Consider the following 14,372-nt stretch of genomic DNA (forward strand, 5'->3'; position numbering starts at 1 on the left):
TACAAGGCCCTAGTGCTACCCCTAAGTGCTGACTCTACCTGTCCACGGAGGTTTGTACCCTAAATGGCGCCCCCACTTGGCGTCGAGTCACCCTAGGAATCCCTGGTAGAGTCCCTAAGCTCAAAAACCTGCTTGTACACAGTTATCCACAAGCTGTACCAAGACTAGGATAAATAACCTATCAAAACCATAATAATAGGAATCCATATATCCACTAAATAATCATTCCATACTCTAGGAGCAAAAGGCAAGGATATAGCATCAGATATACAAGTCAAATGAGCATAAAGAATAAGGTCAATAAAGAAAAGGAGGACTTCCCTTTAGAAGATAATGCGGCCTCTGACTTTGGTCGGAGGGAAGGAAATGAATGGAGACCTGTGATATGGTGTACGGACTATACAAATGCAGCCGGTTTAGGCCCCGCACCCAATGGCACAGATTTTCTTGTAGCATTCAGCTTCTCTCGTTCTGAGTTTAAACGTCTGTCCCCTATTTTCTCAGATCTACTTTGGGATATACAAATCACTTGGATCTTTCCTCCCCAGATAATACAGAGAGGGCCGCAATTATAAGCTCATTAAATTTACACATGAACAATTAGCTTTCAGCGGCGTCGGAGAATAACTCTCTTCGGCAGCATAGAGGCTGTGATCGTATTAAATATGTATGACTGGGGGATCCGCTCAGGCCCCCGCCCGCTCACATTTTGCAGAATTCCTCCAGTCCTATGGACTTGGCGGCAGGAAACGCTCCTTGCTGAGTAGCACAGGAAGGAGAGTCAGCAGGTTTTCAGTCAATCTTGTTGTGTCAGCTGATTAGCTTAGTAGTACATATCAGTGCCAGGTCACCTCACTTTAACCCCTGCTGTGTCAGATCTTCAAGGAGCTGAGAGATTCATGGTGAATGCACTTTTAATTTATAACCTTATGCTGGGACCACGGTTATCTAAAGCGACAAATCCATCTCTTGGCACCCCGTGTACCTGTACTCCGTCCCTCCTTCTGTCCTAGTGATAAGTCTGTAAGATTACACTTTTTGTTAATCCCTTCCCACTGCAGCCAATTTTTTCATTTTTGTGCATTTGATCATTTTTTTTCCCTCCTCATCCAAGAATCATTTAAATTTTATTTTTTTTGTTGCAATGGCTTTACTTTTTGGGGTTTTTTTTGTTTTTTTTGTTTCCCTTTTTTTAAAGGTTATGGGTGAAATATAGAATTGTATTTTTCAGCTGGCAAGAGGGGAAAAAGTGGGATTTGTGTGTGTTTACACGTCCCCTATGAGGACTGAAAGATGGTGTAGTAAGAAGATTGTGTGTGCATATAATTTAAATACATAAGATAATGTAATTTTTTCAGAAATAAAATCACACCAATATTTGGTGTGACCATCCTTTGCCTTCAAGACTGCATCAATTCTATGTACACATGCTCATGGCTTTTGAAGAAGCTCTGCATCTTTGAGAAGTAACCACAGACCTTCTGTGGTTGTAGACTTGTGCAAATCCAGACTGACTCGATGATGAGATCAGGCTTCTATGGGGGCCAAAGTGCCATATCACTTCCAGGGCGCCTTGTTCTTCTTTATGGTTAATAACAGTGGCTATATGTGTGGGGCCATTGTCTTGCTGTAGAATACATTTTGAGCCAATCAGATGCCTCTCTGATGGTATTCATGATGGATGGATAAGTATCTGCTTGTATTTCTCAGCATTGAGGACACCATCCACCCTGACCAAATCCCAACTCCATTTGCAGAAATGCAGCTCCAGATTTGCAAGGAACCTCCATTACCTGCAGACACTCATTATTGTAACGCTGCACAGACCATCCGCAAACCAACTGCCTTATGTTAAGGCTGATTTACACCTTACAATTTCGCATACGATATCGTATGCGATCGTAACCGTCCCCATTGTATGTGCGGCACGTTCAATTTGTTGACCGTGTCGCACAAACTATTATTTCCCGTCACACGTACTTACCCTTCCATACGACCTTGATGTGGGCGGCCAACATCCACTTCTTGGAGTGGGAGGGACGTTCGGCGTCACGCGGCAGCCAGCCAATAGAAGCGGAGAAGAGCGGGACGTAAACATCCCACCCACCTCCTTCCTTCCGCATTGCCGGCGGGAGCCGCGGGACGCAGGTAAGCTGTGTTCATCGTTCCTGGGCTGTCACACACTGCGATGTGTGCTGCCTCGGGAACATTGAACAACCTGACGTTCAATTTTTAGTAATTGAACGACGTGCATGCGACCAACGTTTTAACGTTCAACCGCACGGAGGTATCACACGCTACAATGTAACTTATGATGCCGGATGTGCGTCACTTACGACGTGACCCCGCCGTCACATCGTTAGATAAATTGTAGCGTGTAAAGCGGGCTTAACACTCAAATATTCCACATTTTGACTCCTGAGGACAGAGCAATTTCTGGCATTTTTTTTTGTACCCCAGTTCTTATGTTTTCTACTATGGTTGAGTCACTTTGCTTTGTTTCTATGTTAGAGATGTAGTTCTTGGCTGAGATTCTTTCATGAAGACCATTTCTAGCCAGACCTCTCCAAACTGGCTGGATGTAGCTGGTCCCACTGATTGCTTCCATTTCTGAGCTGAGGGCACTGCTAGACATCTGAATTCAAAGAGAAGTATGATGTCTTTCATCTGCTGCACCAAGTTTCCTTGGCCGATAACAGGGTCTACAGACCTCAATATTGCCCATTTCTTGGTGTCCTCAATGCTGAGAAATACGGGTAGATACTTATCCATCATCCATTCCTATCAGGGAGTTGTCTGGCTCCAAATTTATTCTAAAGCACAACAAGGGCCCAAAATATTCAGCTATTGTCATTAACAACTAGAAGGTGGACAAAAATGATTCATCTGATTCAAACTAGTTAGTAGTGCGGTTTTGTTGCATTGGCTTATCAGTGTTCACAGTGTAGGAGCTATTTAGTGTTAGTGTGTTTCCTTGTGTGTTTAAGCCATGGTCTCTAAAGTAACTGTGCTTTTTGTCTACAGCTGCGTTCCTTACACAGACAGTGTGCCTGGATGACACAACCGTGAAATTTGAGATTTGGGACACAGCAGGGCAGGAGAGGTACCACAGCTTGGCCCCCATGTACTACAGAGGAGCCCAGGCCGCCATTGTGGTCTATGACATCACCAACACAGTATGTACTCCACTGACTTGTATACACTTTTTATAATCTGGTAGTATATTGGCATAAAACAGGGATGGAAAATCCCATGTGATCAGTACTTTTGCCTCCTAACGTAGCTTGTCCACCCCTGTATTGTCAGGTGTGAGCCATATTTGTTTTGTTACAGTGAACCTGTCACCAGATTTGGCATGTATAAGCTGTGGCCCACACCAGTTAGGCCTTATATACAGCATTCCAGAGCACTGTATACAAGAGCCCACAATGCGCTGTAGAACATAAACACCTTTATTATACTCCCCTAGGGGGCGGTCCGGTCCAATGGGTGTCGCTGCTTTCCGGTCCAGTGCCTCCTTTCTGCTGTGATTGCCGTCCTCCCTCTTCCTGCCTAGTGTGGAAGACGCGTCTACGTTATCCTCACAAGCCAACATTGCTGTCCTGCGCAGGCGCACATTGATCTGCCCTACTGAGAGCAGACCAAATTACTGTAATGTACATGGCCGAGAAAGTTAAAGACCGTAGGCCAGATCAAAGTGCGCCTGCGCAGGAACTCCATGCCAGCTAGTGTGCATATGATGTACAGTCCCTGATAGAAGTTCTGTCGCTTATCCATGTTATGTAAATAAAGCTTATAACCTGACATTAAATTCATCCATTGGTTTTATAAATTACTCTTTTAAAAGCTGAAACCCTCCCAAATTTGGTTTAGGTTATGAAAATAAAGTTGCTGCAAAGCTGAAATATTGATCATTTAATGAACACAGAAAGGTCAGATTTTGGCAAGACAAAAGTTTTGTCGCCTTGTCCTATAATGCACCCAATCCTAGTTTACATCCTCACCCGTGCTCACTAAATGATCAGTTAATTAGTGGATGTGTATAGTATAGAAAGAAACCCAGCACCCCAGACCTTCAGTTCAACTGCAACTTGACCTCTGACAACATGCCAAAAATCCACCCTGTAACCAAAACCTTGATTATCAAGAGACTGAAGACCAGATCCACTTCAGAGGTGGCTGGCACCTTTTAATGTGCCTCAGCATAAAGTACAAAGAATTTAAAAAAAAAAAAAAAAATTTGAAGAGACTGGAGATGTTTTTGACAAGCCCAGGTCTGGCAGACCCTGCAAGACAACTGCTCAGGAGGAACATTTGTTGATTAGAAAATCCAACGCCAGCCCCTCTTCCACTGCAGCAGAGCTCCAACGGGCCTGGTCACCTCAAGTCCCTGTGTCAACTAGAACAGTTTGTAGTATTCTGTCTCGTAATGGCCTCCATGGTCCAAAACCATGTGGCATTTGCCAAGTCCCACAGCCTGCTAAACAGATGGGCGCTGGAAAAGTGGCAGAAGGTGGATTTCTCTGATGAATCTGCAGTTGAATTACACCACATCCGCCACAAATACTGCAGGAGACCCACTGGAGCCCGTATGGATCCAAAATACACTCAGAAAACAGTTAAGTTTGGTCGTGGAAAGATCATGGTCTGGGGTTACATTCAGTATGAGGGTGTGCGAAACATTTGCAAGGTGGAAGGCAATATCAATAGCCTAAAATATTAAGTATTAGCTACCTCTTACGTTCCCAATCATAAAAGGGGTCAAATTCTGCAGCAGGATGGTGTTCCATCTCATACATCCATCTCTACAACAAAGTGTCTCCTGGCAAAGAAGATCAAGGTGCTCAAGGACTGGTCAGCCCAGTCACCAGACATGAACATCATTGAGCATGTTTGGGGTAGGATGAAAGCAGAAGCTTGGAAGACCAAACCAAAGAATCTAGATTAGATTAGATCTAGATAGGCATGTAAGACTGCATTCTTTGCTATTCCTGATGACTTCATCAGTAAATTGTATGAATCATTGTTGAACTGCATGGATGCAGTCCTTCAAGCTCATGGAAGTCACACAAAATATTAAATATGGCGCTAATAGCACCACAACGTCATTCACCAATGTTATGCAACATATCTTTGTATTAGAAGTTAATTATTTGTTTGAATTTCACATTACTTTCTGTGGGCGACAAAACTTTTGTCTTGCCAAAATCTGACCTTTCTGTGTTCATTAAATGATCAATATTTCAGCTTTGCAACAACTTTATTTTCATAACCTAAACCAAAGTTGGGAGGGTTTCAGCTTTCAAGAGTAATTAATAAAACCAATGGATGAATTTAAAGTCAGGTTATAAGCTTTTATTTACATAACATGGATAAGCGACAAGTTCTATCAGACTGTAGGACGTGTCATGCACACGGGCCTCAGAAGGAGGAGGACAAGGAGTCGTCGGAGAGCAGCGACATCCATCGGACCGGACTGCCCCCTAGGTGAGTATTATAAAAGTGTTTTTTACATTCTACACAGTGGCTTGGGCTTTTATATACAGTATTCTGGAATGCTGTATATAAGAGCTCAGTGGTAGTGGCCACAGCTTATAGGGCACAAATCTGGTGACCGGTTCCCTTTTTAAATAAGAATAAAGCACAGAATCCATTGCTTAGAACCAGAGGTCTTGGATATTGCTAGGCTTGTCAATCCCCGATTTCTGACATGTATGGGATCCTAGTCTTGTATGCCTGTCACTGTTCCTTTCTAGCATAAAGTATACAAGCTGTTTTAGTTAACCCTTGGATTGCTGTACAAACTTGCCCATTTGCTGCTACTTGTCGGTCTGCGTGTCCTGTCCTACAGTTCTGACTGTTCGAAATGTGACCTCAGTATTGTCCGCTGCAGCCAATCGCTGTCAGTAACAGACCACTGAGGTCACGCCTGTGTCCAATCATGGCTGGAGGTCTGGCACGAGGTAGAAGGTAAGCAATGCTGCGTATGGTGCCACTGTACATCGCCACACTACTGAGCTATTATCTACTGGCAGCTTCTAGGGGAGACTATCCCGAGGGCTTTGTAATATGGGGTATTGTATGAGCCGTAACACAGAAGGCTTGCTGAGAAATAAGCATCTCTTGCCCAGTTAATGTGGATTGTTTTTTATGCAGCGAAGCTAATCAGATTTGTCTTCACTTAGGAAACATTCACCAGAGCAAAGAATTGGGTGAAAGAACTTCAGAGACAAGCAAGCCCAAATATTGTAATCGCCTTGTCTGGAAATAAGGCCGACCTTTCCAGTAAAAGAGCAGTGGACTTCCAGGTGAGAATGATACACTAATCCTGGTGCCGTTAGGGGATAAGGCTGCTTTCACACCAGGTTTTTTGCCATCAGGCACAATCCGGCAAAAACTAAAAAAAAAAAAAACTGATCCGGCGTCTGTTGCTGCCGGATCCGTTTTTTTCCCCATAGACTTTCATTAGCGCCGGATGGCCTTGCGTTTCATCCGTTTTTTTTGCTGGATCTGGCAAAATTTACTTGTCCGGCGGCCAGATGAAACGTTGAAGTGAACGTTTTTGTGTCCGGCAAAAAAAAAAAAAAAAACTGATCGAGCGGTACGGCATGTTTTATAATGGAAGCCTATGGATGCCAGTTCCGGTGTAATGCGGCAAAAAACTGATCTGGAAGCTGGATCTGTTTTTTTTTTTTTTAACTGAGCATGCTCAGAATCACAGTGGATCTGTCAAACTGAAGGAACGGATGGGAAAAAACTGATCCGTTTGGTTTTTTTTTTCGCCGGATCATGCCTGATGCCAAAAAACTGATGTGTGAAAGCAGCCTAACATCGCTCATGGTAAAACACAGAAATCATTTTACCTGTATTCATGATCTTACTTTTCATCTGCAGGAAGCACAAGCGTATGCCGATGACAACAGTTTGCTGTTCATGGAGACATCCGCTAAAACCGCCATGAATGTGAATGAAATCTTTATGGCCATAGGTATGGTTCTACCATCTGTCACTTCTCACTACATATCCTTCATCTCTGTCACAGTGCACCAATACAGCTCATGTTTAGCTTCTTTCCTTGCCCCGGAGCATTAAGGCTGTGTGGACTAGAAAACGGATTTTTCTCAAATTTCTTGAGTGAAGGATTAGCGCACCTGCGTTAAAAAAACGCACCGAAAAACGCATGCATTTTTACCGCCTTTTGGTGCTTTTTTTTTTTTTTTAATGCTTTAACAGCAATAAATAATATGGATGGACATAAAAAAAAATAGACATGGGGTTCCCCATATCTTTTGAAGCCAGCTAGGGTAATGCAGACGGCTGCACCTTCAGACCACAGCTGGCAGCTTTACCTTGGCTGGTAATCCAAAACAGAGGGCAACCCATGCTGTTATACATTAATTTAAAACAAAAAACATGAGGTCCCGCCCAAATTGGATCACCAGCCAAGGTAAAGCGGACAGCTGTGGTCTGGTATTCTCAGACTAGGGAGGTCCGTTATTGGACACTCCCCAGCCTAAAAATAGCAGGCCACAACCGCCCCAGAAGTGGCGCATCCATTAGACATGCCAATCCTGGCACTTTGCCCCAACCCATCTTGTTGCCCTGGTGCGGTGGCAAACTGGGTAATATATGGGGTTGATACCAGATGTGTAATGTCACCTGGCATCAAGCCCTGGGGTTAGTGATGTTGCGTGTCTATCGGATACCCGACGTCACCAACCCAGTCAGTAAGGGGAAAAAAAATAAATAGACAAAGTTTAATTTGAAAAAACACTCCCCAAAACATTCCCTCTTTCACCATTTTATTGAAAAGCACAATCAAATCCGGGTCCGGCGTAATCCAATAAGGGGGTCCCACGACGATCCATACCATAGTCACTGTCCCAGTCATTGAAGAACAGAACATTCCCCATTGCCTGGGAGAGCAGTGCAGTGACCTGAGCTAACATCAATGGATCAGCCCAGGTCACTGCAGGGGGATGACTAGCGCTGCTGTCAGGAGGTTAGATGAGATCATTACCTGCTGTGACGATCTCTTGCACTCCTGACGTCAGCGCGGTCTTTGCCTTCCATTGCCCACTGCGTTCTCAGCAGTATCGCGGGAGCCCGTGACGTCACCGCTAGTGACAGTCTCTGGCCGCCCACGAGACATGACGTGAGAACGCGGCAGGCATTGGAAGGCAGTGACAGCGCTGACATCAGGAGTGCAGGAGATCATCACAGCAGGTAATGATCTCATCTAACCTCCTGACAGCAGCGCTTGTCATCCCTGTGGCTGCCCGCACTGCAGTGTGAGAAGCTGCTGATACTGCAGTACGGGCAGCCGCGGGGCTGTTTGGGAGCGGGACACAGACTGCACGGGCACCCGACGGAGGTCACACTGTGTGTTTACTCTCTGCTCAGCTTCCTCTTCCTGTCATAATGACATCACTTCCCTGCAAAACGCAGGGCAGTGATGAACATTATGTCCCGAAAAAACATGAAATAACGCTGGAATAACACAGGAAAACGCAATGAAACGCACATAACTTGCTACCTGCGTTATTCCTGCGCTATTTCATAATTACATTACAGTCAATAGAGTGAATAACGCAGTTATCTGCAGAAAAGTGACATGCTCCATTCTTTTTCTCAAGAAAATCTACTGAAAGAATTTACTTAAGAAAAAAACGCAGTGTGCGCACAACTAATTATTTTGCCATAGATTTTACTGGGGAATGTCTGCAGAAAGGTACAACCATTTTCTCAAGAAATTTCTGCAGCAAAAACGCAAAAAAAACGCAGTGTACTTGGCCTAAAGGGGTGGTCTGACACCTAAAATTTTTCTATCTTTTACCACCCCCAACTACATTTGCAATTATCTTCATTATACAATACCCTACATTTCTTCCCTAGCTCTCTAGTCCTGAAAGGTGTTTTTTGTTTTGTTTTTTTTTTCTCTCTGATCTTTCTGTGATGTTTCGTGTGCAAGACGTCTCAAACGTGATGCCACAGGAGACTGGAGCTCACTCCCCACAGCAGCCATCGCCCCAATTAGGGCAGGACATCACCAGGAGGTGGTGCTGAAGTTACTAGTTTCTGCATCGCCACCCCCCTGAGGATGTCCTGGATGATGTGTGATGGATGCTGTGGCTGAGGATTAGTGCAACACCAGCATGTTACTCATCTCTATGTGGCCACTTCCATTGCTTCTGTGAAAGTAGTCAACTGGGGTCGGTGCTAGATGCAGTGAGTGACACCAGTGCCTCCCACAGCCTCTAGCTCTGCCCTCAAATGAAGCGTCATCAGCACTGATGTCACTTACTGCCTCTAGCAACCCCCCTGAAATGTAGCGTCATCAGGAGATGGCACGCGTGTCTCCCTGCTTCTAGCACCATTCCCTTATGGCGTTTCATTTGAGGGCGATGCTAGAAGCTGTGGGGCAGCGCTGGTGTCACTCACTGCATCCAGCACTGCCCCCAGCTGATGGCAAAGTGGCTGAAGATGTCTAGGAGTTCTTGCAACATTCTGCCAGCGGAGATTTCTTTCCACTTGTAGTAAATAATCTTTAATTAGATAGCATGGTGTAATCTCTGTGGGAGTGTGTATGAGCAGGGACGGGCCATAATCTGATTCAGTATCTGAGCATTTCATGACATGACCTCCTTGATCTTGCTTGAGGCCAGAGTGACTGTTGCAGAGTCTCATAGGAGCACAGCGTATTTTAGGGGGGCAGTGAGCTGATCTTCTGAGAGGTCACAGGCTGGGAGTTGGCAAGCAGGTTCCTCCAGCAGCACAGAGAATTTCAGGAGAGGGGTGAGACTACAAGTCTCAGCATAAACCCATCATCCCAAGCCCTTCTACGTCACAACAATCTAATTGCATTCCATTAAAATCAGACTATGCCTTCAGGATCAATGTACTCCTTCCCTGAAATACTCTGTGCTTCTTTATAACTGCTCCTTCCACTATGTAATGCTCAGTTTACAGTATGAACGCCCACAGTCAGCACACTGCCCTTCTAAAATTCTCTGCGCTCCTGAGCGACTTTGCTCTACTAGAAAATCTCAATTTGTGGCCTCCCACATGGTTAGCACACTCCTTTCCTGAAATACTGTTTGCTACTGGAGGTACCTGCACTCTTTGCCTGTGGCCTCTCAAAAGATTAGCACATTGCCTTTCTAAAATAGTTTGTGCTCCTGGGAGACCTATGCAACTTCACTCTGGCCTCACGCAAGATCAGGGCAATCCTGTCCTGAAATACTCTGTGCTGCGGAATCTGATTGCGGTCAGTCTCTGCTGACATGCACTCCCACACCCAGACTGCACAAAACTGATTTACTGCAAGTGCAGGGAAATCTCTGCCAGCACCGAACGTTCCAAGATCTCCCAGAGATGTTCACCCAATTTGCAGTCTGCTTGGGGCGGTGCTAGAAGCAATGAGTGACACCAGCGCTGCCCCACAGCTTCTAGCACCGCCCTCATTTTCATAAGGGGGCTGTGTTATGAAGTAGTAAGACAGCGCTGCCTGATAATGACTTCATTTAAGGGTGTTGCTAGAGACTGTGGAGTGACGCTGGTGTCACTGACTGCATCCAGCACGCCCCTCACGCCCATCCCCCCCCACCCACCTCACCCTATTGGCACCTCTCACATTCTGTTGCTGCACTAACCCTGGCCACAGTGTTTATCCCACTTCATCCAGGCTCCAGGACAGGGGGCAGCAAAACAAGAAACTAGTAAGTATCTGCAGCACCGCCACCCGGTGATGTCCTGTTACAGGAGGGGCGATGGACACTGTGGGGAGTGACTGCAGCCCCAGCCTCCTGTGATGTGACGTCTCGTCTCATTTGAGGAGTCTCAAACATCACACAAAGTGCAGTTAAAAAAAAAAAAAAAACACCTTTAGGCATTAGATGGGGGAATTGGACAAGTAAAGATAATTACAAAAGTGGCTAGGGGTAAAGGAAGTTAGAAAATTCACTTTAGGTGTCGGACCACCCCTTTTTAGTGCTTCAAATGAATCTACAGGTTAAGCCACGTAACCATTGGTGTAGTTTAAAAAGGGGCTCAAAATCAGGCTGAGTGCAGCTCTCATGATTGGTAGTGTTGTTCAAGCTGTTTGCTACCTTTGCCTTAAATGGAACTTTGGGGACATTTTTAATTTTTCTTCAATGCATGTATTTAAAGCTAAATTTTGTTTTTGCAATTTGGCTGACTGGGTTTTACAGGTTTTTTTGAGGGAGTATAAATCAGCTGAGAGGAGATTGAGCAGAGAGACACTTTCTGATTGTACTGCCAGAATGCACCCCCCACCCTGCCAAAAAAAACCTTTGAAGAGAAAAAAAAATAATTCCTACTTTAAAAGTAGATAACCTTTTTTAATATATTGTTAGACACCAAGGCAGCTCCTTTCACTTAGTATTAAGTGGAGCGCCCTCTACAGTTGAATTGTAGTATTGCACATTGTCATCCAAGAGAACTACAGTTGAACCTTGGTTTACAAGAACAATCCATTCTGGGAGTGTGCTTGTAAACAAAGTTACTCGTCCAGCAAAGCAAGATTTCCCATAGGAAATAAGGGAAGCTCAGACTATTCATTCCACAACTTGTTCAATGTCCCATCCTGGTTCCCTATTGTTCCATTCCACAAGCCCGCACGCACTATGCTCACCTTACCTTCCGTTCCATCGCCGGCCTCATGGTTCTCGTAGTCCGTCGGTACAGGATGTGTATCGGGTAATCATCGCAACTGATGCCAGAGCTTCCGCTGCCAGAGCGCTGACGTCAAAGGCAGGAGCCACTTACCTCTGATTGGCCAGTGCGCTGCCTTTGAGAAGCGACTGACAGCAGAAGTTCCTCCATCGTTGCGATGGTTACCCAATACACATCCTGTATCTGCGAACTACAAGAACCAGAAGGCCGGCGAGGGAACGGAAGGTAAGGGGTAGCATAATGTGGGGTTGTGCGTGTGGGTGGACTGCAAGAGCGGGTCAGAGCGCGGTGAAAGTACAGAACCGGAAGTGTGTGGTGAGTATTTACTTGTACAGCAAAGATTGCTCGTAAACTGAGTTACAAATTTACAGCAAGCCTTGCTCGTATAGCGAAATACTCGCACACCAAGTTACTCGTAAACCGAGGTGTGTGTGTGTGTGTGTGTATTATAATGCAGATCCTGGATTGGAGCATATGCTGCATCATTGCGCGCTACAAAAAATATGCAGACGTGATCAAGGTGCCAATATGACTGTAAATTTGGATTTCGAGTCAATCGTTTTGTGCTGTCCATACAAAGCTCATGTTCTGCTGTAAACTTCTTTTACTTGTATAATTTTTTGCAGCCAAGAAACTGCCGAAGAATGAGCCACAAAGTGCACAAGGCGCCCCTGGAAGAAATAGGGGAGTGGACCTCCAAGAAAATAACCCACCTGCAAGGAGCCAGTGCTGCAGCAACTGAGTTGTGCGCATCCCTTTCCTCCACCGTGTACTTCCTCGTCACTCATCACGTGGTGGTGGGCAGAGAGGAACAAAACCATAAAGATTTACAATTAAAAAAGAAAAAAAGTTTAAAAAAAATAAAATAAGTTAAAAAAAAAACAAAAATACCATCATTAAAACCAACAGAGATGAGACTGGAAATCCACCTAAAGCCTAATCAGTTCTTAGGCCCCTGCAGAATTAGAATGACCACCCTGGTTCTGGAGGGGATAAGACGGGCGCTGTGACTTGTATTTTATCACCTATACCACCACTCCAGCTTCTGATTGATCGGCGTCCTAACGGATATCCCATTCCACCTGCACTTTTTTTTCCCCTTGTATAAATACTAATTCAATTTTTAAGTCTTAAGTCACTTTTAATATATATATTATAAATAAAGAAAACTGTACTATGATCTGATTAACCTACTCCGATTTCCCTCCTCTTACCCCTCCTCCGGGCGGCCGTGAGAAGAGAAGCTTCAGCTCTAAAGCTCCGGGAAATGTGTGACGCTTCTAATCATGTCTGATGAGCTCCTTGTTCATGAAATCATTCTTAAGCCGTATATTGTAAGGACGGAACGCTGTGTACATTGACATGCATATATGTATGGAGTGTATATGAATATATATTTTTTTTTTTCTTTCTTAAAATGTTTAATCCCCTTAATACTGGATGCCTTTCTTAAGTTATGTTAATCTAAAGGCCTTTTGTAAAATAAAAGTGGGATGGATCCTACTGGAATGGGATGGCGGAGAGTTACTTCAACCCCTTGCATCATGTTTTATAATGCAGCTTGCTCGTATTCCTTTCTTATGCAGCTAAATAGAAGCAGAATAAAGTAGAAATGACCACATATTAGTAAACTGGAAGAAGGGAGTGTTCACTATTGATTGAGATGGGCATATGTCATGGTCTGTACAAGGACCGCAGTGGCCAGACTGACCTCAACTTACAGGATCCTAGACTGTACATTCAAGTTGAAAGACTGTGTAATCCGGCATTGTTGTCCGTATACGGACCGCGAAATAGGTCTGTTTTCAACCCTGGTCGAAGTCAAATATTTTCTATTTCCTAATCTTTGTCTATTACTGAAACCCCTTGAAAGTAAAGTAAAAAAAAAAAATATTAAAGTGTTAACAGTGCCTGAAAGAAATGACTAAACATTTTACTTTTTTAAAGAGGACCAACCACCAGGATTTTCATATAAAAACTAAAGCCAGCACTATACTGGCACTATCATGCTGATTCTATCCTTACCTTTTAGTTGTGAGATCGGAGGTATAGTTTCTGAAATATAAGTAAAGTGCTCTTACTTGATTGACAGGTGCAACGGAATATCTAATAGGTGGGTCGAGTTTTGCTAGTTATTCACCCCCTCCACCGGTCCTTCCTTCCCCCTGTAATAAAAGATGGGTAGGAAGGACAGGCAGGCAAAGAGGGGTGGGAATAACTAGCAAAATCCGGCCCACCTATTAGGTATTCCGTTGCACCTATTAATAAAGTAGCAATGCATTGCACAAACTTCACTTGTCTATATTTCAGAAAGTATACATCTGATCTCACAACTAAAGGTATGTATAGAATCAGCATGATGGCGTCCGTATAGCACTGGCTTTAGTTGTGATATGAAAATTCTGGTGGTTGGTCCTCTTTAATTCCCTTAGGAGCATTATCTATGAAATGATCTACTTACATTTTTTTTTTTTTTTGTGGTGGGGGGGTGTAATGTGCTTCTCGGCTACTGATGAAGTTCATGTGACTACAAAATGTAATTTAAACTGTACATGAAAAAGGGATGGAAATGTTGGCTATGGCAAAGGCGTGAAAAATGTTTGGCTGTCCAATATCCTTTTTACTAATATGTGACCATTTTTGTATTATGTGGGGGAATACCGTCTTTTTTTTTTTTT

The 14,372-nt window shown here is 44.2% G+C and overlaps 1 protein-coding gene across 1 annotated transcript in view; it reads left to right on the plus strand.

The window, feature by feature from the left end:
* The window catches only part of RAB5C (RAB5C, member RAS oncogene family), a 35,186-nt gene extending 21,989 nt beyond the window's left edge, over positions 1–13,197 (plus strand). The window contains exons 3-6 of the mRNA XM_075350015.1: positions 3,025–3,176; positions 6,186–6,308; positions 6,895–6,988; positions 12,321–13,197. Of these exons, the coding sequence (XP_075206130.1) occupies positions 3,025–3,176; positions 6,186–6,308; positions 6,895–6,988; positions 12,321–12,436 (485 nt within the window). The 3' untranslated portion in view covers positions 12,437–13,197. The remainder of the gene's footprint in view (positions 1–3,024; positions 3,177–6,185; positions 6,309–6,894; positions 6,989–12,320) is intronic.
* Positions 13,198–14,372: the final 1,175 nt, after the last annotated feature.

This window comes from Anomaloglossus baeobatrachus, chromosome 5 (genome assembly GCF_048569485.1).
Source record: "Anomaloglossus baeobatrachus isolate aAnoBae1 chromosome 5, aAnoBae1.hap1, whole genome shotgun sequence".
Classification (NCBI taxonomy): domain Eukaryota; kingdom Metazoa; phylum Chordata; class Amphibia; order Anura; family Aromobatidae; genus Anomaloglossus; species Anomaloglossus baeobatrachus.